General features: G+C 38.0%; 1 protein-coding gene across 1 annotated transcript in view; it reads right to left on the bottom strand.

Moving 5' to 3' along the window:
* The window catches only part of LOC147466767 (uncharacterized), a 48326-nt gene extending 21832 nt beyond the window's left edge, over positions 1-26494 (bottom strand). The window contains exons 1-2 of the mRNA XM_086534333.1: positions 26438-26494; positions 21769-21934 (exon numbers count right to left, since the gene is read on the bottom strand). Of these exons, the coding sequence (XP_086390459.1) occupies positions 21769-21934; positions 26438-26494 (223 nt within the window). The remainder of the gene's footprint in view (positions 1-21768; positions 21935-26437) is intronic.
* Between the last annotated feature and the right edge of the window lie 1320 nt (positions 26495-27814).

Raw genomic sequence — 27814 nt, 5'->3', positions numbered from 1 at the left:
ATAGAGAGGGGAGGAGAAGGATGAGGAAAAGGAGGAGGAGGAAAAGGAGGAGGAGGAGGAGGAGGAGAAGGAGGAGGAGAAGGAGGAGGAGGAGAAGGAGGAGGAGGAGAAGGAGGAGGAGGAGAAGGAGGAGGAGAAGGAGGAGGAGGAGGAGAAGGAGAAGGAGGAGGAGGAGAAGGAGGAGGAGGAGAAGGAGGAGGAGGAGAAGGAGGAGGAGGAGGAGGAGAAGGAGGAGGAGGAGGAAAAGGATGAGGAGGAGAAGGATGAGGAGGAGAAGGATGAGGAAAAGGATGAGGAGGAGAAGGACGAGGAAAAGGATGAGGAGGAGAAGGACGAGGAAAAGGATGAGGAGGAGAAGGACGAGGAAAAGGATGAGGAGGAGAAGGACGAGGAAAAGGATGAGGAGGAGAAGGACGAGGAAAAGGATGAGGAGGAGAAGGACGAGGAAAAGGAGAAGGATGAGGATGAGGAAAAGGATGAGGAGGAGGAGGAGGATGAAAAGAAGGAAGAAAAGCAGGAGGAGGAGAGGAAAGATAGGAGAGAGAGAGAGAGATGGTAAAGGAAGGGGAGGGGCAAAAACAAGTGAATATTCGCAAACCTTTCACGTTCAGTCAAATTAATGTCATGCAAGATATCATGTTGATAATGCGGATGCACAAACACCGGCCCCTCGTCTCGCAACCTAAATGCATTAATTTTAACTACGTATTTGGTTCATATCCGAGTATAAGCGAGTTTACTAAATCCTTCATATCAAATTGGGTTATGAGAGAGTTGAAATTAAATGCAAATTGATATGTTGCACCACGTTGGGAAATACTTTATTCTCTATTGCAATTCCCTTTGTAGAGGGATTATGTATGTCAGTAATACAACGTATTATTCCTATCACCATTTTTATAATCATTGAAATTATTTATATGAACATCGGTAGAACAAAGAAAGAACACACACACATATATCCAGTAATTCAATTATGATGATCATAATGATTATCATATTCATCATCAATATTTAGATATTACAGAATCCATTACATATAAGCATATATAGTTATTTTTAATAGCGAAAAATGTTTATTTCGGTAAACAAAGGACAGTCAATGACATATTTCGTAGGCTTGAAATATCTGCAATTTATTTCCGCAGATATATATTAAGGATGAAGATAATATACAGAATAGATAGCATTAATCAATATGTGGGTATTATATGCGGTTAGATTGTGCCCTTTGTTATCATGTATAGCAAACGGAGAATTAATTTCTATATCATCATATAAAGTATTATGGTCGTGATATTAGAATTTACCCTTGTTTGCCTTTTCATTTAAAAAATAAAAGCTAATCACAGCGCAAGGTAATAATCAATAATAATATTAATAAAACGCGGAAAAAATATCTAGTATATGAGGACAACCCGATGCTGTATTAATTCCAGCTGAAATTCTGGGTTTCCCTTTTATTTAAAACTCATTCCATGCGAGGTAGACCAGGAAAATGTATTTGGCAGAAACTCAAAAAGAAAATACTTCATTAAAGCTTGTGTGTGGCTAATAACCCTTACAACTTTTCCATTTCTCTTCGGAAATAAAGAAAGAGATAACCGAATGAAATAAGGATAAACAAACATCAGTATTTAAAGCTCCGAAATGAAACCAACTCGTTTTTCTTTTTACGTCGTTAATAAAAAAAAGTTCTTATTGTAATATTTATAAATAGTATGAAAAAGCAGCTTAGATCAGAATAAATCACTGATTTATTGAAGTATTTTTCCCATCTCCTTTTCCTAATTTTAATCTTTCTTCCACTTTCTTTATTTTTATCTCTTATTTCTACTTTCGTCATTCTCTCTACCTTTCTTTATTTTCTCTACCCTCTCATCTTCCTCTTCATCTCCCTTAATTCTTTTTCTTGTTCTTCCCCACCCACGTCCAGAGAGAAAAAGAAAGTGAGTGAGAGTGAATGAGTGAGAGACAGAGAAAGAGAAAAAGAGAAAAAGAGCAATGGAGACAGAGGGAGAGAGAAAGAGATAGAGAGAGATAGAATGAGAGAAATATACAGAGTAAAAGAGAGAGAGAGAGAGAGAGAGAGAGAGAGAGAGAGAGAGAGAGAGAGAGAGAGAGAGAGAAAGTGTCACACATCTGACAACGGATAAACATACATTTCGGGAAACCACCTTCTTCAGGTACGTTGAGGTTGGAGATATCTCAGGCTTTTGGCTGAAAAGATAGGTCTTTTATATTCTTTTTCTTTAACCCCTTTGAGAGTGTATTGCGGAAGAGTGTGTGTCTGTTGGGGGAGAAAGGATAAGGGGAAGGACGGAGGAAGGGTGTTAGGGGAAGGAGGGAATGTTGGGGGAGGGAGGGACGTTGTTGAGGGTAGTGAGGGAGTGACGGAGGGAAAGTGTCGGGGGTAGGTGGAGATAAGAGAGAACAGAGGGAGAACACAATTCAAAATAATCATTTCTACTTCATTTCATCAAGACACCTTTTATTTCTCTATCGTCTTGGCGCTGTGTCATGCACACAGCAAATGCCTAATTAACTACATGTCATGAATTCAGGTAATTAATAGGAGCAAATACAATATAAGTTCTGAAAACAGAGCAGTCACTACCGATCCCTACTTCTGTACTGAAAAGTAAAGATACATTAATTTCGAGAGGGAGGAATAAGCTATCGAAGTGGAAAAGGGAAGAGGGACAGGGAGAGAGTGAGGGGGACAGGGACAGGGAGGAGGAGCGGGAGAGGGGAGGAGATTTAGAGAGGGAGGGAGAGAGAGAGAGAGAAAGAGAAAAAAGAGAGGCAGAGAGAGAGAAAAACAGAGAAATAAAGAGAGAAAAAGAGAGAGAGAAAGAGAAAGAGAAAGAGAGAGAGGGAGAAAGAAAGAAAGAGAGAGAAAGAGAGAGGGGGAGAGAAAGAGAGAGAGGGGGAGAGAAAGAGAGAGAGAAAGAGAGAGAGAAAGAGAGAGAGAGAGAGAGAAAGAGAAAGAAAGAGAGAGAGAGAAAGGGAGAAGGGGGAGGGAGTGAAAGAGAATATAATACATATCATACATGTGTATGTGTGTGTGCGTGCGCGTGTGCGTGTCTCTCTCCTCACCCCAGTTTCACCCAATTGAACTAAAAGCCTTGCGAATATTTTATGCGAGAGAAGTCTGGAGCCAAAATGGACAAATTCACTCACGAAATGGCCCCGGGTTTCTTTCCCGATAGAAAGTGGGGAAAAAATCAAGGGCGCAAATTGAAGGGAGAAATCCGAAGAGGAGACATTACGGAAAACAATATCAACTTGGCTCCCCGAATCTCTCTCTCCGACCTCGTCCCTTATTCTGTCTCTTATCTCTGTCTTCCTCTGTATCTCTTCTGTTTCTAGTCTTTCTCTGGATAATCTCTACATAATCTGTTAACCAGGATGAGATGGAAACTCTTGTATCAGATGTTATTTGTTTATTAGACTGAGGAACTAACATTAACAAGTATAAGTCATGTTTGGTCGCCGCGTGAAGAGAGGGTGATGAGGTACTGATCGATATGGGTACAAAGGAAAGCTCAGAACGCTAATGTCCCAAACCTAAACAGTAAATATTATCATACAGACTATTCATACTGCTTATATGCACGCACACGCACAAGCGCACACAAATTACATCAGAGCAAACCATATTCGGATGATACCTTATTGTTATAGGTTGCCCAGGATATAGAGGATTCATCAGCTGTACGTTTGTTTTACATGTTGTATGCTGTTGCATTTGTATTTCCTTTCAATCACTGAGAACAGGGACTCTTCATGATAAATTTATTATGAAAATGGTGCATGGTTCAGGAAAGGGTAAGGGAGTGAAATAAGACCCATTCAATGCAACTTGTTTAACTTTGAAAGAAGTAAGGGAGAATGTAATTGCGTGATTGTTGCAATAAATAGTCTATTGATGGTGTATATATGGTAGGACATTAGCATAAGTCATGCACAGTTAATGGATTTCAGAAGGGGTTGGGTTAATTTGTTTTGTTATACAAAGTACTCTTGTATCAACTTAGGCATTCAACAATATCTTTATTGTATGGAGTGTGATTTTGTATCTCATCTTAAATAAATGGTAGAAATGTGAGTATTAGATTTAACAATAATTAATAATTACCAATCATGCCCCAACGCGACGTCGGGCAAACTGATCAATTCTTTCAGAACAGAGCTTAAAATTAATGTTAGAGCCTCAAGGAAGCTTGTCTTTATATAAAATATCTTCAAATAGAAAAATACCTCGATTTATCACAGCCTCGCGGCAAGCAGATCGAGCCCCGTCCAAACTCGTGGGTTTCCACTAGTGTTTTGAAGAGGTCGTTTTTAATTAAGGAAAAACAAGTGACGATCAGACATCACTTTTCTTCGGGCGATGCAGAATTATTCCTCATTCCAAACGCTTGTTTTCAGACATATCATCGATGAATTTAGTTACGAATATTATACATTATGATATAGATATCACCTAAACAAGTATTAACCCACTGCGTACGGGTGTCATGACATACATGACGTAGGAGCTTTGGCCTGACGACGGGCGTCATGACGTACATGGCGTTCGGGGATTTTGGAATACTATGCTATTTTATTGTGCTATGAAAAAGGAATGAGTGATGATGGCTACTGCAGTCATAATTACTATAATTACCGTAATACCGTGCTAGCTTAACGTCCAAAACCTAGATGGCACCACTTTTTCCTAGCACCAGCTGGAGAGAGAGCCTTGAATGGCACCCATCCACGGTCTCTAGCAAGCACTGTCTCTATAGAGCGATGGCACACACTAAGTTGATGAACCCTTGCTCAAAACTACCGCCGATGAAGGATGTGCAGGCAGAACGAGAAGAGGAAGGTGACTCAATCCATACCCAGTGTCTAAAATGTGCTCCTGTGCCAATATGGATGCCTTTCATTGTGGCACTCACAGTCACGAGCACAGGTTTCATTCCTCTTCTCTACCTCTTCTTGTTATCTTTATTGTAGGGGGTTATATGTTTCGTATTCGTTCATGACAGCACAAAAATACGAAAAAAAATATAGTTGCCTTTTGTCCTCCCATAAAACAGCAATACTTCTATCACACTGAGTATAAAGAAAATAATGAGCTAATATGGATAATATACTACAATTTTAGTCTACTGCAGCACTGGTAGAGCCTGTCATATGGCATATATAAGTCTCTAAACTCAATAAAACACACAAAAAAACAACACAAAAAACGCTCTAGTTTTTCAATGAATGACTGAAAGAGAGTGGGAATGTTCAAATTATAATGCTTCAAGCAGTCTCTCTTTAAAATAAAACTTATCCCGGAGGCTGGGCAAGCATATTTATCCCCGTCTGCAATGGGATAAAATTAGTTGTGAAAATAAGGGTACAAGATGATGGATGACGTGGTCACTTATGAATCATGTAACGAATATATGACCTTAAGATAATATAAAATAATAAATATTATTAAAAAAATAATCATTATACTGATAGAGAGATAACCAACACTTAATTGACATGTTAAAACCAAATGAGAATTTACTAAACTGTCACTATTGTAGGAGCGCTGGTCTTGGTAAGTACCCTTACAACTCTAACCTTTTTTCCCTCCCCCCCCCCTTCCTCCTTGCTTCATAATGATCTATATAAATATATTAGTCAATATTTATTATATACTATGATGTCATCAAAGATCCAGTGTTTATCGGATATTGTTAAAACTGCACCATTGCATGTCCATTGTCCACCTTAAACAATAAATTAAGGTTCCACTTGCTAGCTGTTTCATAAGAACCTACAACAACTACAGTCTCACACAATACACTTAAACACCTTTGTTTAGATATTGTTTTATTTTTCTAAAGAAACTCAGAGTCATACGAACATTATTTTCCAATGCGCTTCTGATTACAGGACAATGGCACCAAAAAAAAAAAAAAAAAAAATCAGGGACGACTGGCTTCAGGACGATGACTTTCAGCCATGGTTGGCTCGATTCGATGGAGACCCGACCAGAGCCTACAGTAAGACCAGCAAAAGAGATGTTGCTGCAAGTAAAACTGCAATAACTCGCCACAAGGACACTCAACTGCATGTTGCAAATGCGGAGCGACACCAAGGCGACATCAAGTCGCAGCATCTGAAAGCCTGGGCACTCAACTGTATTTGCAACATTATTATTCTGCTGTTTTATTGCTGAAAATAACCTTCCATTCACAACTACTGATGCTCATATTGATGTCATGAAGCTTATGTTCCCCCATTCAGCAACTGCACAAAATTTCCTTAAAAAGAACAAAGTGCACAGATCTCATGAAAGCTTTGGCCAGCATAACTGGTTGAGCAACTGAAGGCCAATAAATTTTCCCTGATCATTGGCGAGAGCACTGACATAAGTACAGAGAAGTGCTGTGCTGCCATAGCAAGATTTTACAGCTCTGTAGCAAAGTATACAGTCAAGTTTCTTTCATTTAATAAACATTTTTGAAGTGGTATCAACTGAGGGATCAACTAGAAGAAACTTATAACAGTGGAAGCCTTTCATGTTAATAACATCCCGTTAAATAATTTCATCAGATTTGCTGCTGATGGAAGCTCGAATATCATGGGCGAAAACAATTCGTTACGCAGCAGGGTGAGAGAGGAGCTCCCTGGTATCTTTAAATGCATCTTCCATTCTTTCCATTTGTGTGCTTCTGATGCGGCAAAAACTTGGATGTAGGACGTATCATCTATTCCCACTTCTCACCCACAGCAATAAAAGGAAGCATGAACTAAAACAGTTTCAGAATTATGTGACGTAAAAACCCATAAATTCCCCAATCCCAGTCAAACACGATGGCTCTCGCTCCATCAAGCAGTGGAAATAGTATTAGAACAGTGGGAACATTTGGCGTTATATTTTTCCTCTAATATGAAAGGCTGTTGGCAGTTCAGCAGATTAATGAACAAATTTCCAGTCCAGCAATATATCTATTTCATTTTTTAACTTGATCTTTCCAAAGACTAAGAAACTGAATTTGCTCTTTCAGAGTACTAGCCCAAAGCATATAGTTCCCAAAACTAACTCGATTGTACAAAACTATTTTGGGATATTTTTGTTCACCAGGCATGGCCAAAAGGAATAAAATCGAAACGATTGATCCACAGGTTTCATCAGCCCACGTGCCATTCTATTAAATATATCTTGGCAACAGAATGCTAGCCATATTGCAAACAGAGAAACACAAAAATCACCCACAGTTGATTAAAGATGTACAGTTAGGATACAGGGTGTTTACGATTACCCTGTGTCAACAAATCAAAAAAAAGTTTGATTTTCACATTTATTTACTTTTCGAGATTAGATGTTTCCTCGAGAATGAAAATGCCATCACTCCAGTTTGGTTGCAGAAGCACCGAAAATAAACTTGGGAAAAGTGACGACTGTGACGTATTGAAATTCTCTATGCAGCGAGAGATACCGCTGGAGAAAGCGTGTTCAAATGCCTGCCGCAGTTTGCAATAAAAGTATTATCTCTGCCGACATACAATTCTGAAGCAGAACTATTATTTTCGAAATTGAATTGAAGTAAAACAAAGCCCAGGAACAAATTAAAAAAACTATCACTAGCTTTTCAATTACAATAACAAGTCAGATAAAACCAAGTGAGATGATGTATGAAACTAATGTAATTTCATCTTGGACTTTATTTTTTTTTTTTCGTTTTTTTTTTTTTTTTTTTTTTTGGGGGGGAGGATATAATCTTTATATTTTATATGGATATATTGTTTCTGTATGTAATGATATATATATATATATATATATATATATATGTATATATATATAAGTGTGATAAAACAAATTTTGCTTTTAATAAGCCCATCAAAGAAAACTCGAGGATTTCATGATTCCACTGTCGCCTGGCGATCACACCCATAGCTGGGCACTTCAGTGAGTAAGGACCAAGCTCAGATCGAGTCAACACTCGTTGGTGCACACTCACGAGTCAGCCGTAATCGTGTTGTATCACTCGTAGAAGTAGAACGTGTTTCTAGTGGTCCTCAATCGTGAAAGATTCCCTAAATCCTGTGTTTACCCCCCCCCCCCCTTCTTAGTCCTTAGACAGGGAGCGGGTGAGGCTCCCTTGGTCCCTCCAGTAAATTCTACATCTCTTGCCACATCGGTGTCCCTGGATTCTGATCCGGTAACTGACGAAATGGACTGCACAAACGGAACTCCAATGAATGATGATGGGACGGGCATGAAGCGAACCTATAATGAAACTAAGAGTGAAAACTCCAGTGACACGGAAAGCGTATTTGAAAGAGGAAAAAAGACTGAAGGAAGATAAGGAAGTCAACAAGGTAACTCTCGTGGATGAGGTTATTCCCAGAATCCTGCAAAATGTCCTTCATGAAAATGTTAGAATGCACAATACAACTTGGAAAAGAACATAACCATTTTGAGCCGCTGCTAAAGGTGGCGAAGGTAGACCATATCTTATGGTAAAGAACGAGGAAGCAGAGCAGTTCCTGAAATCTCAGGGACAAAGGGACAGTGTTGTTTACCCCACAGAAAAGGAAAAAAAAATGACGAGGGTCATTATATTTCAGTACCCCTTAAAATTAGACCCAGAATTTCTGCTCTGCGACGAGAGTATTGTTTGGGTGAAAAGGCACACATCACGAGGTGAGGACCGGTGCCAGCTGGTTGCCCTCATGAAAGAAGTCCCGGAGTAGGTCTTCATATCTGGTGCGAGGTACAGAAGGGTGGCGCTGTATGTGGAACCGCCAGTCCTGTGCCTCAATTGTAGCAGATGGGGACAAGTTGTGGACTTGTCAGAAGGACGCCAGATGCAAATTCTGTGGCAGGAAGCATAACTCCAGGATTTACAGAGAAAAGATCCACAAAGGAGAGGGTGAATCCTTGCTGCTGCAATTGCGGAGGCTTGCACAATGCTGGGGCTCTATCATGCTAGGCGAGGCCAAAGGTGGAACCTAATTTCTCGGATTCCCATAAAGAAACCGAGGAAAAGGCAAGAGGACCGACCACCAGACAACCTGAGCAGGAGAGTATTCCTGTACCGCCCTCCAATGCTTGGTTGCAAGGCCCACTGTGAGGACTACAACTCCAGGGAAATTATGCGAATGCCATGAACGGACAAACCAACAGCCAGACGAGAGAAGATATTGCAGCCCAGGAAATGATGAGGGACAGTGATGCAGATTCTCCGGTAAAAGAGATATCTGCAATTGCTGGAATATTGCATACACTAATGCAGAGGATGGATGCAATTTAAAAAAAAATTGCAATAGTGATGGATAGCGGTGTAGCAGACAACAACAAAGGAGTGGCGGCTGAGCGAGAAACTCCCGTGCAAGAAACCTCACTTAAAGACTTTGGTGGTTAAGAAAAACACAAAAAGCAAATTTAAGATTAAGGGCAAAGAAAGAAGTATAATAGCGAGTGTAGTGGAAAGAACATCAGCGACCTTCAGGTCATTGTTACTGAAGTGCAAAGACGCTGAAAAGGATAAGCTTCTGAGAAAGTGGGAGTTAGTTCAGGAGTGGGCAAACATCCAGAAACTGTTTGCCAAATATAAGGAAACCATAAAGGTCTGTGATTGTATTAAGATGATAATGTGGAATGCAAGTAGTTTACTTACTAGAGTAACAGACGTGCTGAACAATGACAGATGTAAATTGTCTCCAGGAAACTAAGGACATAAAAGGTGATACTCTTATACTCAATGGTTATAGAGCATATCATCTTAATTCCAGATCGGTATTTACAAGAAGGTGAAGTATATATTGCACATTTATACATCTCTGGGAGATTCTTTGATCTCAGATACCTACCAGTTTGCATGTACTCTGACTTGACTCTGATAGTGGTTGACTTTAATGCTAAACACCCGCAATTAGAGGAGATGGGCAAAATCAATGATAAAGGTATCAAATTTTACCAATTTCTCAAAGACAAGCCTGAGGCATGCTTGCTGGGTAGTAAAGAGACGACACACATCAAGGGTGGATGATTTGATTACGCCTGTCTGCTTGGGGATTCAAGGAGAATGTGTAGTAGTTAGTGAACTACTTAGTGATAATTTTGCTTTGTATATTAAGTTAGCTTTAGGTTAAACACAAATCAGATTCAAAAGAAGAAAGTTTGCCATAGACAAGTGACAGAACTGTTTATTTACAATATGGAGGACTGGTACAGAGATCACACACCCCTAAGATTAGATAGGTTCAGCGAGGATTTGTTAAGTGTAACAGAAAGATGTTTACCTACAAAGGCTAAGTCGCACAGAAAGGAGAAGAAACAAGGAGCAAGGAAAAACAGATACTGCAGTGATAAGAGAAAGGATGGAGACAAATGTTAAGGATGGCACACAGGGAATGGGCTAAGAGAGGCAGGTGGGAAGAAGATAAGGACATACTACTAAACATATCAAAGATGTGTGGGGAGAAAAGAAGTGAAGTAAGAGAAAAGTATTGGTCAGAGTTTGCGCAAAATTTTGAGGAAAGTAAAAATCTCAAAAACATATGTTATAATGTAAACAAGGTAAGGGGAATAGCAAATAACCTCATCGGTCACCCACACCCAGAGGAGACAAACAAATATATTGAGAAATGGGCAAAAGCATCTTCTCTGGTTTCATTACTACAAAGCACTCGTGACGCTTTGATTGCATGGGAAGCCGAAAGAAAGGGACAGATTGCTTCATCTGTAAACATATTAGTGCAGTATCTTGTCAGCCAATAACTACACTTGAACTTCTAAATGCTGTTAAAAGAGGGAAAAGCACTTCACCAGGGGAAGATGGAATGACATATGATATTGTCAACTTATTAGCAAGCATGACGAACAGCCCTCTAAATTACCTATTTACTTGGAAGAAAGCTAATATAATACCTATTCTAAAGTCAGCTGGGGGTTACAGACCTGTATCTCTGACTTCCTGTATATGTAAAATGATGGAGCGAATATTATTAAATAGAGTAATGTACAAAATTGAAGATAAACTGTCTTGTAATTTGTACAGTTTTATGAAGGGAAATACTGTAATTCAGTATTTGTCCAATGATGCAGAAAAACGTAGTTTTTATAGATTTACAGGGAGCTTTTAATAAAGCTGACAGGGAAGCGATTCTATACGAATTGACAAGATTAGGTGTAACAGGAAAGTTGCTGAGATGAATTTGGTGACTAACAGATAGGAAAGCTTGCGTATGGTTTCAAGGCGGTTTTTTGACAGGAGAAAAGTTTTGAGCCGAGTACTCCACAGAGGGGTGTTTTAAGCCCAATGCTCTTTAATGAACAGAAATGCTTCAGAGGAATATCCTAAGGGAGTTCAGCCAATCATATATGCAGATGATATATTGATACAAAGGACCAATCAATACCGTTTGCAAACAGCGCTGGACAGATTTACTAGTCTTGCTCAAACATTGAAACTGGTCATAATGAAGAAAACACCAAGTTTCAGAGTAAACAAAGAGGTAACATGCCGCTTACCCTAAACAACAAAACAGTGGAGAAGGTGTCAACATAAATATCTGGGTATGTCCACTGGCTTCACTGCTTCAAGCAAGGATGCTAACTCAGTGCAAGGCTTGACTGCAGCCGCTCAGGGTACTTGCTTGTCGCGGGATAGGAGCCGGGGTGCCTCTGCTGAGGCTAGTCTACATTAGTAAAATGAGAACGTTGATGGATTATGGAGCACTAGCACTTTCTAAAGCTATGCGTATTATCCTCGTGTGTCAAAAGAATGCTAGGATAGACATAACGAGAACAGAAAGGATTGCAAAGTATTGCCCAGAGAGTAAGCGAGATTAATGTCATAGCAGCCGTCAAGCTCATGAGAGGGCTGGTACATGGAATAGTGGAAAGAAATTAGTGATAGATATGGTCAGCGGTCTTAATAACATCGGGAATTTTTATATACAAGGCAAACGAGGATATATGAAGGAGCTGGAAAATGATATAGATTATTATTATTTCTTTGCTACTGGACCCATAAGTTTTTAACCCGGTGTTTAATCCACTACGTCCCTTATAAACATTCTCTAACACACTATAGACCTTGACAGTTTAAGACTATCAATAATATGCCTTACCTTATGCAAATGACTTTTCTATTGACAATTTCCCCATAGCGACTCTAGGTGTACTTGTTTCCTCGCCACGTCAATAAAGAAAACGGAAAGTGATGGCACAGCGCACGCTGTTTTACCCCCATCACATATCTCTTCATATCCAATTTCAAGTCATTCTTCATTCCAAAGATAAGATATGAAACCGTTTTCATTGACATTGTTGTTTTTTAAAATAAGTGTTCAATATTGATTAGCATCAAAGACCAGCATAATCCAATTCATGTTGGAAAATCAGCCTCTCAAAAGCTTTTTGATACTAATGCTTTAAGAGAACGTTTCTGGTTTCCAAGATCAATTAATAGCGAATGATTACTTTTATTTATATCCACATTTCATTTAATGAAACAAAGCATGTGAGGCATCTAGACACTACCTATTACCATAGGAAGGGAAAACCAGTAGAACATGCTATTAACAAGTTATGAAATACTTATTTTATAATAAGTATTATCAAAATACTCAAGCAAACATTCAGGATTTCTGTACCATTGTTTACCGCCTTCACTGCTTGCTGTATTAGAGATTTATTTTCCTAAAGCCAAGATAGAAATCAACTATCATTGTGTAGATTATAGTGGCTCTCTTCAATACTAGTAACAATGCAATATTGAAAAGGATTTTTTTTCATTCTTTGTGTATTATTTTTACGAATAAATGATATGGAACATAATGAAATAAACACAAGACATTTTTCTTGTCTGATTTGTAAGGGACAATAACATAAAACATGAAAATGGACAAAATGAAAAATGGAATCACATAACAGATTATCCAACGCATAATCGACGAAGCCGACTATTACCTAGTCGGTTGCTAATGAAAATTCCCTTGCAGTATTCGATCTGACTATGGGGACCGTTTTAGAGAAAAGTTTTATTACTACGATTTTTTTTAAGCATTCTTTAAGCTATGACCAAGGCTCCACAATATCGACTCATTTTCATATTGATATTGAACAACTTACTCCTTTAGTGTATTCATCTTTATCTATACAAGGATTCTTGGACTAAAATTCATCCATGTATTACTCTGGCGGGTCTCTCATCATATCGCTGAAAGCTTATAAGTTCAACGCATTGCTCTGGAGGTAATGGAGGTTTGGGTAGGATACTACGGCCAAGAGGAGTGATAGAAGAGTACTGGGGTCTGAGGTAAGGGCTAACAACAACTACACCAATGGCACATGCAAAGGTCATCAAGGTAATGGTTCCATTATATCGATCTAGAAAAGGTCATTTTGTCTCCTTTAGAAAAGTGATTACTTTATGGATAATCCTATCATTAACTGATAGAATTCAATATTTCAAACCTATTTTTTTGATTCTGCTTTTTTTTTTTTTTTTTTTTTTTTTTTTTTTTTGGCAGATGGTCAAGATATGGGATACTGTAAGGTTTGTGTTGCAATGGGGGGTCATCATTGTGGTGGGAAACTGATCAATATAGGTAATGAGGTGGGTTAATCTTGTGTCCTTAACCCTGGCTAGTCTACTAGCATTGCCTCAAATGGATTTTAACTTTCATAAAGGAAACATAATGCCCGAGATCTGTGCATACCATGCTAGGGTCTAGATTAACAGTTGACCCGGCTAGCTTACCCTGGGATTCATTTTTTTCTTTGGTGTCTAAAGACTTCATGGTTTATGTAAACTTAAGGAATCTAAAATAGGACTATTCTATCATGGGTCGTCACTAGGGTAAAATCTAAAGTTTGGCCACTAGCCTAATGCCACAGCCCTCCAAGCGTAAATGCCAAAGCAAAGCATTTCCGTTAGGGTGGCTCAGTTCTGGCTATTTTGGTGGCATACATTAGCTATAGCTGACAGCGTCTAAGATGGAGAGAAATATTCCTGACTCTTCCCCAAGATACTCGATACGAGTGCATTTAAGGGTTCTAAGACAGATACGCGCAAAAAATCATTCTTCATTGCATCCAAACCTTTCAAAATTGAACACATTGCCGAGCCTTACATGATTGATCCATGATCTACACTAGATCTGATAAGTCATTAGTATAGTCTTAGTATCAGCTACCTGTGTCTAGAAATGTAATGATATATTGAGTGCTTTTATGGCAAATGATCTTTCCAATTTAGTCTGCCATCAAAATGTAGATCAAATCTTAATGATTTTAAATAGGTATGGGATGATTATCTAGGGTTAGCGTGATTTTGGGCTTTCTCCTATGGGCAAAAACACACCAATACTCTTTCTTATAGAAAATTAAAAATCCCACCAGAGGCCCCAGTAAAAATCATATCCATGATTATTTGGGTCTTTTTGCTGAGTCGTGCATTACTGGAGATGGTGAACTGTCATTGATCAGACAAACAAAGTTGGTGACAAGACACCTCCCTGTGGAATCTGTTCGACTGAGTGACAATGTCACAAAATAACATAAAACATTGTTAGAAATTAAGTTTTGTACATATTAAATCAAGTTTCCTGAGTAGGCCATGTCACTGTCATGTCTTAAGCTTTTTGTACTTTTAAATGAATTGACATAAAACAATACCTTTTGGCAAGTTGGCACATTTGATCATATTTCCAGTACATTTAGTGGTTTCATGAGCTTCAGAACATATACCACAAGTGAATTTATCCATATCTTTGTCAATACATCTTAATGGATGGTGTCCGAATTTTTAACAGCTATTAAAATGTATTTTTATAATATACTGATTTTGAACATGTCTGGTAATCATTCACATTCCAGTCCTTTTTGCTCATGCAATTCACGTCCACTAAACCTTGGATTTTACTTTCATCCATCGTCCTTAAAACTCCTGTACAGGCATCTGGGCCAAGATGGATAGTTACTCTCACTTTGAGATCATGAATCTGCATCAATTGTGATCCATAATCTGGTAATTGAATCGCACTTTTACAAGGATGTTACCATCTTACAATAAAGGACATTTTTTTTATGATGAAAGGGTTTACGTTCTGAAGCTATCTATTTTCATTCACGCATTTGACAGTTACAAACCTTGTATTCTCTAGAAGGATTGAAAAGAATTGGTCATCTAGGTTTGTCACTCCTGTAGGGACCAAAAATCAACCCATGTGCAATAGCTAAGAGTATGTTGCAGTGTAACATATTCCTATCCTCCCCCAATGGAACCCTGGTTGCGTTCTTCAGTACTAAGAGGGGCTTTGAGTTCCGTGACAAAACCCTTCCTTCCTGTTCACCTCCCCCCCCCTCCACCTCCCAACTGGTAGGCGCAAAGAACGCCCTCGACTACTGGGCCACAGAAACAACCGTATCAAGCGAGGCGAGAGGCCCCACAGCACAGGGTAGCTCAAGTGGCACAAGATTATTTTTGTTGCTGCCGTATTCCAAACGAGGTACGAGAGCTTCAAAGTCCCATACACGGGCGTCCCGTGCTGGTACATAGCCTTCCGGGGGTCATGGTTGGCCACGCTTCCACGGAGACGAAGCAGACAGAAGTCGAAATCTGAGGCGAAGAGGCCGCGCCATCTCAAGGGATTATGGGGGCTCAGCGCATCCCGAAAGTACGACCCTGAGTACATCAGAGGACGCCTTTCCATTACTAGCTGTAAGAAGTTAGGCAAAGATTTATTCCCTTTCATGCAACAAATAAAATTATTAAAAGCAGGTAGGTGTTTCTGATAAATCTGTGGGTTTATATTTTTTTTCCTGTGAATTATATTACCCTGAAGCAGTAACAGCATGGATGGATGGATAGATAGCTAGAGAGAGAGGAAGAGTATGTGGGGATGAATAGAAAGGGAGGGGGAAGAGAGAGAGAGAGAGAGAGAGAGAGAGAGAGAGAGAGAGAGAGAGAGAGAGAGAGAGAGAGAGAGAGAGAGAGAGAAAGAAAAAGAGAGAGAGAGAGAAAGAAAGAGAGAGAGAGAGAGAGAAAGAAAGAGAGAGAGAGAAAAGAAAGAAAGAATGAGAGAGAGAGAGAGAAAGAAAGAGAGAGAGAGAAAGAAAGAGAGAGAGAGAGAAAGAAAGAGAGAGAGAGAAAGAAAGGAGAGAGAGAGAAAGAAAGGAGAGAGAGAGAGAAAGAAGAGAGAGAGAGAAAGAAGAGAGAGAGAGAAAGAAGAGAGAGAGAGAGAAAGAAGAGAGAGAGAGAGAAAGAAAAAGAGAGAAAGATAGAGAGAGAGAAGAAGAAAAAGATAAAGAGAGAGGTAGAAAGAGAAAGAGCAGGAGAGAGAGAGAGAAAGAGAAGGAGAGAGAGAGAGAGAGAGAGAGAGAGAGAAAAAGAGAGAGAGAGAAAGAAGAGAGAGAGAAAAAAGAGAGAGAGAGAGAGAGAGAGAGAGAGAGAAGAGAGAGAGATGGACGAAACAGAGAGAGAGAGAGAGAGGAAAGAGAGAGAAAAGAGAGAGAGAAAGGGGAGAGAGAGAGGGAGAGAGAGAGAGGGGAAGAGAGAGAGAGAGAGAGAAGAAAGAGAGAGAGAGAAGAGAAAGAGAGAAAGAGAGAGAGAGAGAGAAAGAGAGAGAGAGAGAGAAGAGAGAGAGAGAGAGAGAGAGAGAGAGAGAGAGAGAGAAAAAGAGAGAGAGAGAGAGAGAGAAAAAGAGAGAGAGAGAGAGAGAGAGAAAGAGAGAGAGAGAGAGAAAGAAAGAGAGAGAGAGAAAGAAAGAGAGAGAGAGAAAGAAAGAGAGAGAGAGAAAGAAAGAGAGAGAGAGAGAGAGAAAGAAAGAGAAAGACAGAGAAAGAAAGAGAAAGACAGAGAAAGAAAGAGAGAGAGAGAAAGAAAGAGAAAGAGAGAGAGAGGTGGGGGAGGGGGGCAACAGGTCTTTCTGATATTCGTATACCGAAAATCTACACCCAACAATACCACCAAAGGTTAGCGAGTTAATATCCAAACAATATAGTGACTTATGAAATTTAATAGTGTGGACAGAGAATCCCGGCAAGATATCTGTCGTATTATTTCACAAATAATTTATTGAATAACAAACTATTCTCAATGCTTTTATTGGAGCTACTCGGCTGTACCCACCACAAGGAGGGAAGTCAAGGGATATAAACTGTCCTAGACTCTTGGTAAGGTGGGTGAACCTTGATACACGCTACCTAGAATGGTTTATCACATATTTCAGAGGTGCAACATATCCATGAATAAAATAAAATGTACTCGAAAGATATGGTTGTAAGTAAATAAGTGATAGCTCCATATAAAAATCCTGTTATTAACGAGTGTAAGATGGAGGGGGCTGTACTGTTTAACATCACTTAAATACCAATAAATTAACCAGGTATATTTCTTCATCGTATGAGACACTAACAGGTGACAACCCTTGTTAAATCACTAATTATAACCAAATTGCCGGAATGCCGCTTAATTAAACAATCCAATCGCAACATCAGCAAATGACGTCATTGTATCAAGACTTTCATATAGCGAATTGCTATGCATTTTCCTTATGAAAGCCTCAGTCTTTGGTCTACCAACGACCGACTTCTGTGGTACAAAGATTTTCCAGAAGCCGGTTGGCCGTTTAGAAAATCGTGTAACGCATAAAACAATTGTGTTTTTATCGCAATAAGTGACGCCGGTTAAGAAAAAATAGTATATGTAAATAAAAATGACAAAAGTGATTTTCATAAATCACACGCCTGCATGCATTGTGAAATAAAACCAATTAAATCAACAGTACTATGTGAGGAAATTATTATATGGTCTGAAAAATGTTATGAATTAAACATATTTTTCGTGTAATGAAACAATATTTTTAGGCCGACATCAAATAAAATCTACACATGTTGAAAAATTGCACAATCACATCCTATGCGCCCAATTATTGATGCACCAGTAGCCATGCAAGTCATTTGACATTTGACTTTTCCCACGCGTTTGAATTTACTTTTAAAGCTTCCACCATACGATCTCAAATACTCAAGTGGATTTCGATAGAAAACGACCACTCTCTTTCGAGGTCTAGTGTGTTTAATCAGAATATACCTATATCCAATACACCACTATTGTGGTACACATATATTTTCATCCTGTAAAGCAGCCCAACTCATGTGATATGCGAATATGTAATCTAAGTTTATCGAACGTAGACAGCAGTAGGCAAAATTTGGTTACCTTTTTTTGTATCAAGAATAGTAAACAAAATAATGAAAATGGAAATGCGAATAAGTCAAAGGCTCTTTCACTTAATTGCTTCTTCAAGGCATAAGACAAGGCATACAGAGATGTTTATATATATAAAAGTTTCCTGCTGTCACATTGGTGATTATTTAAACGACGTCCTTGGATGGTTCACATTTCCCTGATCCGTTACTCATGTATGTTTACCATATCGGTGAAGCTTTTAACCCCTTTTCTACCCCCTCCCCCAACCGTTTTCTTGCACAAGTCATGCAGAATGGTCAGTATATTATGTGTATATAAGAGCACAGGTGTCAGCTCAGTGCATAGGCACATGACCTTGGATAGTTTTGGCTTATTGCAGCAACTGTGTTCGTTTATCGTATCAATGCCACCTCTAAAATCCTTTGTTATGGGGCATATTCTTATTTGATAATGGTGGTTCGGAACTACTTGGAGGTGGCTGTCGATGTTGATGTGTGTAACAATGGCCTTCTTCATGTCAACATCGAGTGAGTGATGATGACAACTGCAGTCATAATTACTGTAATTACCATAATATCGAGCTAACTTAACGTCCAAAACCTAGATGGCCCTTTTTCCTAGCACCAACAGGAGAGAGAGCCTTGAATGGCACCCATCCACAGTCTCTAGCAAGCACTATCTTTATAGAGCGATGGCACACACCAAGTTGACGACCTCTTGCTCTAAAGTACCGCCGATGAAGGTTGTGCAGGTAGAATGAGAAGAGGAGGGTGACTCAATCCACACCGTTTCTAAAATGTGCACCTGTGCCAATATGGATGCCTTTCACTGTGGCACTCACAGTCACAAGCAGTTTTCATTCCTCTGCCCTATCTCCTCATGTTATCTTTATTGTAGGTGGTTATGTTTCGTATTCTTTATGACAACATAAAAATACGAAAAAATTAAGTTACCTTTTGTCCTCCCATAAAACAGCAATACTTCTATCACACTAAGTATAAAGAAAATAATGAGCTAATATGGATCATGTACTACAATTTTAGTCAACTGGAGCACTGATAGAGCCTGTCATATGGCACATGTCTCTAAACTCAATAAAACACAAAAAATAAAACAAAAATCGCTCTAGTTTTCCAATGAATAACTGAAAATGAGTGGGAAGGTTCAAATTATGTTGCTTCAAGCTACCTCTCTAAAATAAAACCTATCCTGGACACTGGGCAAGCGAATTTATCCCCATCTGCAATGGGTTAATGGAGCTTGTTTAATCATGCGATATGAAAGTTAACGTTTGCAGGGTGCCGTCATACAGCATTGATCATTTAATTGATTTAGGCCTATGCGATCGAGAGCCCCGGCATTGCAACTTGCAAGGCTGGAATGCCCCCGGCATGAATGGGTTAATATAACTATACAAAATAATTTATCCTGTCTTGTCTTCAGCATCATATGTATGATATGCGTTCATACAAGCATCCTTTTATATTATTTACAATTCGATATTCAAATACTGGTATATTTTCCGAATAACACCGTGTTACTAAATACTACAAATGTGGTATCAATGGATTCCTCTCAAACTCTACTATTCATATGTAGTGGATAAATGTGCAACTCCACCCCTGTACGCCACAATCTGAGACCCCATTTTTTAAGGCACTTCGTGCTACCTCGTGTTACTTCGGGCATATTTCATATGCAAAATCTTAATGCAATTACCTACCTAACTTTGCCTAGTTTTGAAGTTGGCCTTAAGGCGCTGTCACACTAGCCTATTTTCCGTCGTTTTATTTCGTCAATTTTCAAAAATTGTCAATTTTTCGAGGCGCGCAGTCACACTAGGAGCCATCGGCTTAGTAATGCGATACTCGCATCGCATTTGTAAACAATGGCGCCGAACAAGCGATAGTGCGCGGTTATGCTAGACTTCGTTTTAACAGATGCTGACCGTAACAAGAAAACACAAGAAAATATTCTAATTCAAGTATTCCTCTGAAGGGCACGTGTCCAATACTGTCCATCCACACAATCCATTATGTTTCAAAACTGGAGGAAAAATAGCGCGCTCTGCGGCTGACGGATGTAAACAATGAAGTCGAGCACTTAAAACAAATTTTATCTATGGAAATAAAATTTAGATTTACATATTTCTCTTTGTCAATTTTACGCTATTAATAAGAAAAGTAAATTTCATTACATTTGAATATCATTAATGTTTTAAAACAAATACGAACATTTAAAAATATAGTTCTTGATTTGATTATGCTTGGCCAATAGGACGACGGGAATGTTTCACGCGGAAACTCGGAATTATCGTCTGACTAGAAAGATGCCAATTCGCTCAAAAATTGACAATTTTTCAGAAAATTGACGGAAAAGTGCTAGTGTGACAGCGCCTTTAGTCAAGGGGAGGCTTTGCACCCCCCCCCCCCTCTGGAACCCCCTATTTAGGACACTTCGTGCAACATGCCTTGTGCAAATTACCTCGACAACCACCATCCTCGCCCTGAAATTCAAACATGGTTGTGTTTACATATTCACGGCTGCTGACGAGCTGTGGACTAAAAAAAACCCTCAATGAATTACCTGCATGCGCTGTTATGTTCTCTTGATAGATGGCGCAATAATCCCCATTATTTACAGTATAATTATAGAGTGCCCTCTATTGAATGGTTGCGTCATTATCGGTCCTAGTTTCCTATTCTGAGGAATATATGAGTCTCAGTTGCTGTCATCATGGCGCAGTGTGAGGGCTATTCATGGTGGGTCACGGCATTTTTACCTACAGAACTAATTATGTATCATAAGTATCATGAAGTGCCCTGAATAGGGGAGGTCCACAGGGGAGCATAGCCCCCTCTTGGCTAGGGCTAACCTCAAAACTAGGCAAAGTTAGGTAGGTAATTGGGTCAAAATTTTGCATACGAAATATACCCAAATTCATATTTTACCCCGCAATTTCCCTGATCTACTTAATGCCCTCCCCTACTATCGGGACCCAGATTGTGGGGTCCAGGGTTGGAAGTGTTATTTCCATTATATATGAATAGAAAAGGTTGAGAGGAATCCATCGATACCACTTTTGTGGTATTTAGTGATGCAGCATTATTCAGAAAATTTACCAAACTTTTACACATCTCGTCTTTAGCAATGGCGGTGGGGGTTGGAGGCGCTTACTTGTTCATCCTTCATTTGCGACAGGAAACGGCACAGAAGCAACTCCCATCAACCATTGCAAATTTGATTGCAAAAATAGTAGTTCGAAGATTCCAAGGATGTCCAAACCTGGACATTAACCCTATTAACATTGCATGGTATTTTCAAAATTACAAATATAGTCACTAGTTACGCATTTAAACGACACTAACGTTAAAATTATAAATGAAACCATAACAGGAATATAACCAGCCAAAGTCAAAGTACCTCGACACAAGTTACTTGGCTTCATAATCACTGGCTCCCCCTTTTTCCACAGGACATTACATCACATTCCCACACAAAGCAAACAAACAAACAAAAAATGCACCACAGCTAAAACCTAGGACAATAAATGACCTACCTTCAAACATAAGAGGTGCCATTTCGTGGACAACCACCACAGCTGACCTGGATTCTCTCCAGATCTCACCCAGATGATGTTGTGAAGCAGTAGTGGGATGGGTTCCTGTGCGATCGGTTGATGGTAGCGTAGGGCACGACCGGCATCTTCGGAGATCCAAGAGAAGCTGTAAGATAGGGTATAGTTAGTCTCTAGAAAGCTATGACAAACCGGAAAAATTAATACCGAGAAACTGAAAGTTTTTTTGTTTGTTTTTAATGCATATCGTATACATAATGATGAATGTTAACAATTAAAGACAAGCGCGATACAAATTTAAATGACATACATATTATTGAAGAATATACCAAAACAACACCGGAGACTTCAGGATACGTACGTACTCTACGAACACCGGACCCAGACTGCCCAGCTTTGGTCCTGTCCTTTTTTCGATAGCGTTATTTTCCGTCTGGAATACTTCTCAATGAACCTTTTCCCGCTCCATATTTTCAATGAAAATGAAAATGGAAAGTATAACAAATCCGAACTAACTTCCGTATCATGAAATGAAAAGAAAACAAGAGATGAAAAAGAAAGCGATCAAAGTTTCGAAATAGCCTCGTGCGTAGGATTCGAAGCGGCTTATTCGCACAACTTCCTGATATCATGCCCAGGTTATTTTGTAAGGAATGAATTAACGAACTTTAAATACCCGACGTCTGAAATATATCTCTGCCGCCTTAAATCACAAATCTTTGGCGGTTTTCCTCTACCAGATGAATTTTAGTAGCATGATTTTAGTGGTGGACTTCGAAGCTGGAGAACGAGCTAATTGTCAACCATTACTTCGATAGTTCTTCAGATGTTTTAGTGTCCTTTTTCTGTTTATCCATATGCTTTTCTTTTGTATTCTTTAACCCTTAGTGCAGTAGTTCTTTAGATATTTTCGTATCATTAATTTATATTATTTTCCTTTGTTTTCTCCCAATTTTCGATTCTCTTGTGTTATCATTAACCAGCTTCTCTCGTTAACATGATTATCTTTTCGGTCATCTAATATCCCTATTTCATTTATTTTCTATTTATTATTGTATTCCTGTCTTCCAATTTCTTTAATTTCCATAGGCAGTCATGAAAAGTGATCATGTTTATATAAATGGGCGCCAGTAATAAAAATGTTTAGTGTTATTTTCTTCCTTCCTGCTGTGGGTTACGTTTCTATATATTAAGATAATAGTGATATCAAACGATGAGAAAGAGAGAGAGAGAAAAAGAAAGGGAGAGGAAGAGAGGCAAAAATAGAGTGAGAAACAAAAAATGAAAGGCAGAAAAACGAGATAGAGAGGAAAAAGAAATAGAGTAAGAGAAAAGGAAACAGAAATAGAAAGAGAGTAAAATATTAACATGGCTACTGCTACCATAGCAACCACTTCCATTACGATCATGATCATCAGAATTAATCTTTCTCTACATTAAAATTCGCGAAACCACGTGCACGAAACCTCATTTTTCGCGCCATTTCCTCCCAATGGACGCTCCTTTCCTACTGAAATGGAACCAGTAAAGATTATTTCTTCAATGCTATATTTTCACCATTGAAAGTTACAAGCATGTTGAAGTATGTTTCTATGAAAATCACAATTTCAGGCTATGCTTTCCTGCATCTATAATTTTAGATGCAACAAAGAAATTGCAATTATATTGATAATAACTGATACCCCATTCATATCATTTCTTTCACATCATCGAGTTATTTTTCTTTGTTATGCAAGGGAATATTACTTTTTTTTTTTATCCAAGGGAATATTACGTTTTTTGTTTTGTTATGCAAGGGAATATTACTTTTTTTTTATCCAAGGGAATATTACGTTTTTTGTTTTGTTATGCAAGGGAATATTACGTATTTTTCTTTGTTATGCAAGGGAATATTATGTTTTTTGTTTTGTTATGCAAGGGAATATTACGTTTTTTTTTTGTTATACAAGGGAATATTATGATTTTTGTTTTGTTATGCAAGGGAATATTACGTTTTTTTTTGTTATACAAGGGAATATTATGTTTTTTGTTTTGTTATGCAAGGGAATATTACGTATTTTTCTTTGTTATGCAAGGGAATATTACGTTATATTTTGTTAGGCAAGGGAATATTACGTCTTTTTTTGTTATGTAAGGGAATATTACGTCTTTTTTTGTTATGCAAGGGAATATTACGTATTTTTTTGTTATGCAAGGGAATATTACGTATCTTTTTGTTATGCAAGGGAATATTACGTATTTTTGTTATGCAAGGGAATATTACGTATGTTTTGATATGCAAGGGAATATTATGTATTTTTGTTATGCAAGGGAATATTACATATTTTTTTTTGTTATGCAAGGGAATATTACGTATTTTTTTGTTATGCAAGGGAATATTACGTTTTTTTTTGTTATGCAAGGGAATATTACGTATTTTTTTTGTTATGAAAGGGAATATTACGTATTTTTTTGTTATGCAAGGGAATATTACGTATTTTTCTTTGTTATGCAAGGGAATATTACGCCTTTTTATGTACAGTATATAAACAAGCTCGTATATATGGCAAGCAAGCACACAGCAATATTTAGGTGAGCAGAGAACAGAGGACTAAGCTCCTCTTTATAGTCTTAGTGCTTGCTGACTCAGGTCACACGTGGGTCTTGTATCATGCTTTCCCTTTAGTGCTTGCATTGTGCTTTCGCTGTCACTCATTAGCGATCTTTGAATCTTTAAATTGTGCCTTAAAAGAATCACAAAACTAGAGTTTTTTTTGTTTGTTTTTTTGTATTGTTCTTTACCAGTTAACGTTTTATTTTTTATATGTTTATAAAAAAAGAACTTTATTGATATTGTGATTTAAGATATGTTGCTATTAGGGAGAGAGAAGCTGATAACAAATAAAACAAACTAAATCCTTAATCTTTACCGTTATTATTTATACCAATGTTGTTGTTTTTGCCGGTATCGCATCATCATAATCACTCATCATTATTTTCGTCATCACCACCATCATCATAATCACTCGTCATTATTTTCTTCATTACCAGCATCATAATCACTCATCCTTATTTTCGTCATCATCACCATTATCATAATCATTCATCATTATTTTCATCACCACCACCATCATAATCATCGTCATCATCATCATAATCATCGTCATCATCATCACTATCACCACCACTACCACCATAATCATCATCATCACCACTACCACCATTATCATAATCATATTGCAACCAATATTATCATTAGATAAAACACTCAACAAATCACTACAATATCTCATAAAAGGAAAAAAACAAAAAAAAAATTTCAACCAGCAAATATTTTTGACGAGAATAAAAGCTTTGTTGATGTTGATAAAATGTCAAAACAAAGCTAACGATTATTAAAAAAAAAAAAAAAAAAAAAAAAATGGAAAGGTCAGACGTGCATTGCTGTTATTTATCTATTTTTTTTTCGTGTATGATATGATATTGCAATATTACTTATGACCGAACGCTTTTTTAGAAAATGAATTATGTTAACATGCACATTATCGTTTATAATTGCAAATGACAAACTTTACCAAGAGAGGAAATTCATTGGTGACTGATAAAAAACAACATAAAAAAGAGAACACAAGTCGTTGCATAGTCAATCTTGCATTCTCACAGTATATAAAGTTAACAAAAATCCCCCCCCCCCCAAAAAAAAAAAAAAAAAAAAAAAAAATTCAAAACACAATCCTCGGCTAATTAAGACTTCCATAAGACTTCCATAAAGACTTATCTTGAGGCTAAGGACGAATACAAACTTACCAATCTGCATAGTTAATGAGCTTGACACCATTAGCAGAAAATAGGACTCGAGAGGTTCACTCATCAGCTTAACCTCGAGAAAAAATATAGGACTCGAAAGATTTGTAAATCCGCTTAACCTTGAGAAAAAAATAACCGTTTTTTTTGTAACGGTCGAAGAGGAGGGGTGGGGGGTCGGGGGGGTAGGTAGGGGGGAGTTTATAATGAGTTGTTTATTCATGTTTTATGAGCAGCGTCATGCGCAAAACGGTAATGATAATGGCAATAGGATTAATGGACGTTATATTGTTACGATTCGGTGGAGGTCTGACTCAATTGTCATCGTCTATTAATGTTTGTTGTTGAGTTTCAGATACACGTGTGTGTGTGTGTGTGTGTGTATTTGTTAGTGTGTGTGCGTGCGCGCCTGTGTGTGTGTGTGTGTGTGTGTTTGTGTCTGGGTGTGTGTGTGTGTTTGTGTGTGTTGTGTGTGTGTGTGTTTGTGTGTGTGTGTGCGTGTGTGTGTGTTTGTTAGAGTGTGTGTGCGTTTGTGTGTGTGTGTTTGTGTTTGTGTGTGTGTGTTTGTGTGTGTATGTTTGTGTGTGTGTTTGTGTGTGTACGTGTGTGTGTGTGTGTTTGTGTGTGCGTGCCCGAGTGTGTGTGTGTGTGCGTGTGTGTGTGTGTGTGTGTGTGCGTTTGCATGTTTGCTATATTATTAATGCTGTCTGGCAATCATGTACATGCTATTATCATATGTGACATTACGAGATCATTTGCATTTGTGCAATGGATGTTACGAAAGCAATTTCTGCAATCCTTGGTATTTACAGCAAATATTAATCATTTAAATACCTACACCATAACAATGATATACAAAGACCATTACTTTCCCGTGGACCTCATGGTGTGGCAAGATTTCGTTATATTCATATACACAAAGCATGGACACAGATGCCGTATCGACAAAAAAAAAAAAAAAAAAAAAAAAAAAAAAAAAAAAAATTGGCTGATCTAGAAGGGAATAAATCGCTCGTAAAAAAAAAACTGTTAAATTCAAAATAAACACGTGACTAAATAGTGATATAATCTTGGTAAAGATAATAGTGATATCAAACGATGAGATAGAGAGAAAAAAGAAAGAAAGAGAAGAAGAGAGGGAAAAATGGAGAGAAAAAAAATGAAAGAAAAATGAAAGGGACACAGAGAGAAAGTAAAGAAATAGAAAAAGAAAGAGAGTAAAATATCAACATGACTACTGCTACCATAGCAACCACTTCCATTACGATCATGATCATCAGAATTAATCTTTCTCTACATTAAAATTCGCGAAACCACGTGCACGAAACCTCATTTTTCGCGCCATTTCCTCCCAATGGACGCTCCTTTCTTACTGAAATGGAATCCTAAAAGATTATTTCTTCAGTGCTATATTTTCACCATTGAAAGTAAGAAGCATGTTGAAGGTTTCTATGAAAATCATAATTTCAGGCTATGCTTTCCTGCATCTATAATTTTAGATGCAACAATGATATTGCAATTATATAATTGATTATAACTGATACCCCGTCCATTATATTTCTTTCACATCATCCAGTTATTTTTCTTTGTTATGCAAGGGAATATTACGTATGTTTTTGTTATGCAAGGGAATATTACGTATTTTTTGTTATGCAAGGGAATATTACGTTTTTTTTTGTTATGCAAGGGAATATTACGCCTTTTTATGTACAGTATATAAACAAGCTCGTATATATGGCAAGCAAGCACACACAGCAATATTTAGGTGAGCAGAGAACAGAGGTCTAAGCTCCTCTTTATAGTCTTAGTGCTTGCTGACTCAGGTCACACGTGGGTCTTGTATCATGCTTTCCCTTTAGTGCTTGCATTGTGCTTTCGCTGTCACTCATTAGCGATCTTTGAAGCTTTATATTGTGCCTTAAAAGAATCACAAAACTTCATTTTTTTGTTTTTGTTTTTTTGTTTTGTTCTTTATCAGTTAACGTTTTATTTTTTTATGTTTATAAAAAAAAGAACTTTATTGATATCATTGTGATTTAAGAGATGTTGCTGTTAGGGAGAGAGAAGCTGATAACAAAAAAAAAAAAAAAAAAAAAAAAAAAACTAAATCGTAAATCTATACCGTTATTATTTATACCAATGTTGTTGTTTTTGCCGGTATCACATCCTCATAATCACTTATTATAATTTTCGTCATCACCAGCATCATCATAATCACTCATCATTATTTTCGTCATCACCACCA

This window comes from Penaeus japonicus, unplaced genomic scaffold (genome assembly GCF_977035675.1).
Source record: "Penaeus japonicus unplaced genomic scaffold, GWHDUDI00000001_assembly GWHDUDI00000041, whole genome shotgun sequence".
In the NCBI taxonomy this organism is placed as follows: Eukaryota; Metazoa; Arthropoda; class Malacostraca; order Decapoda; family Penaeidae; genus Penaeus; species Penaeus japonicus.
This window is presented reverse-complemented; position numbering and strand designations above follow the sequence as displayed.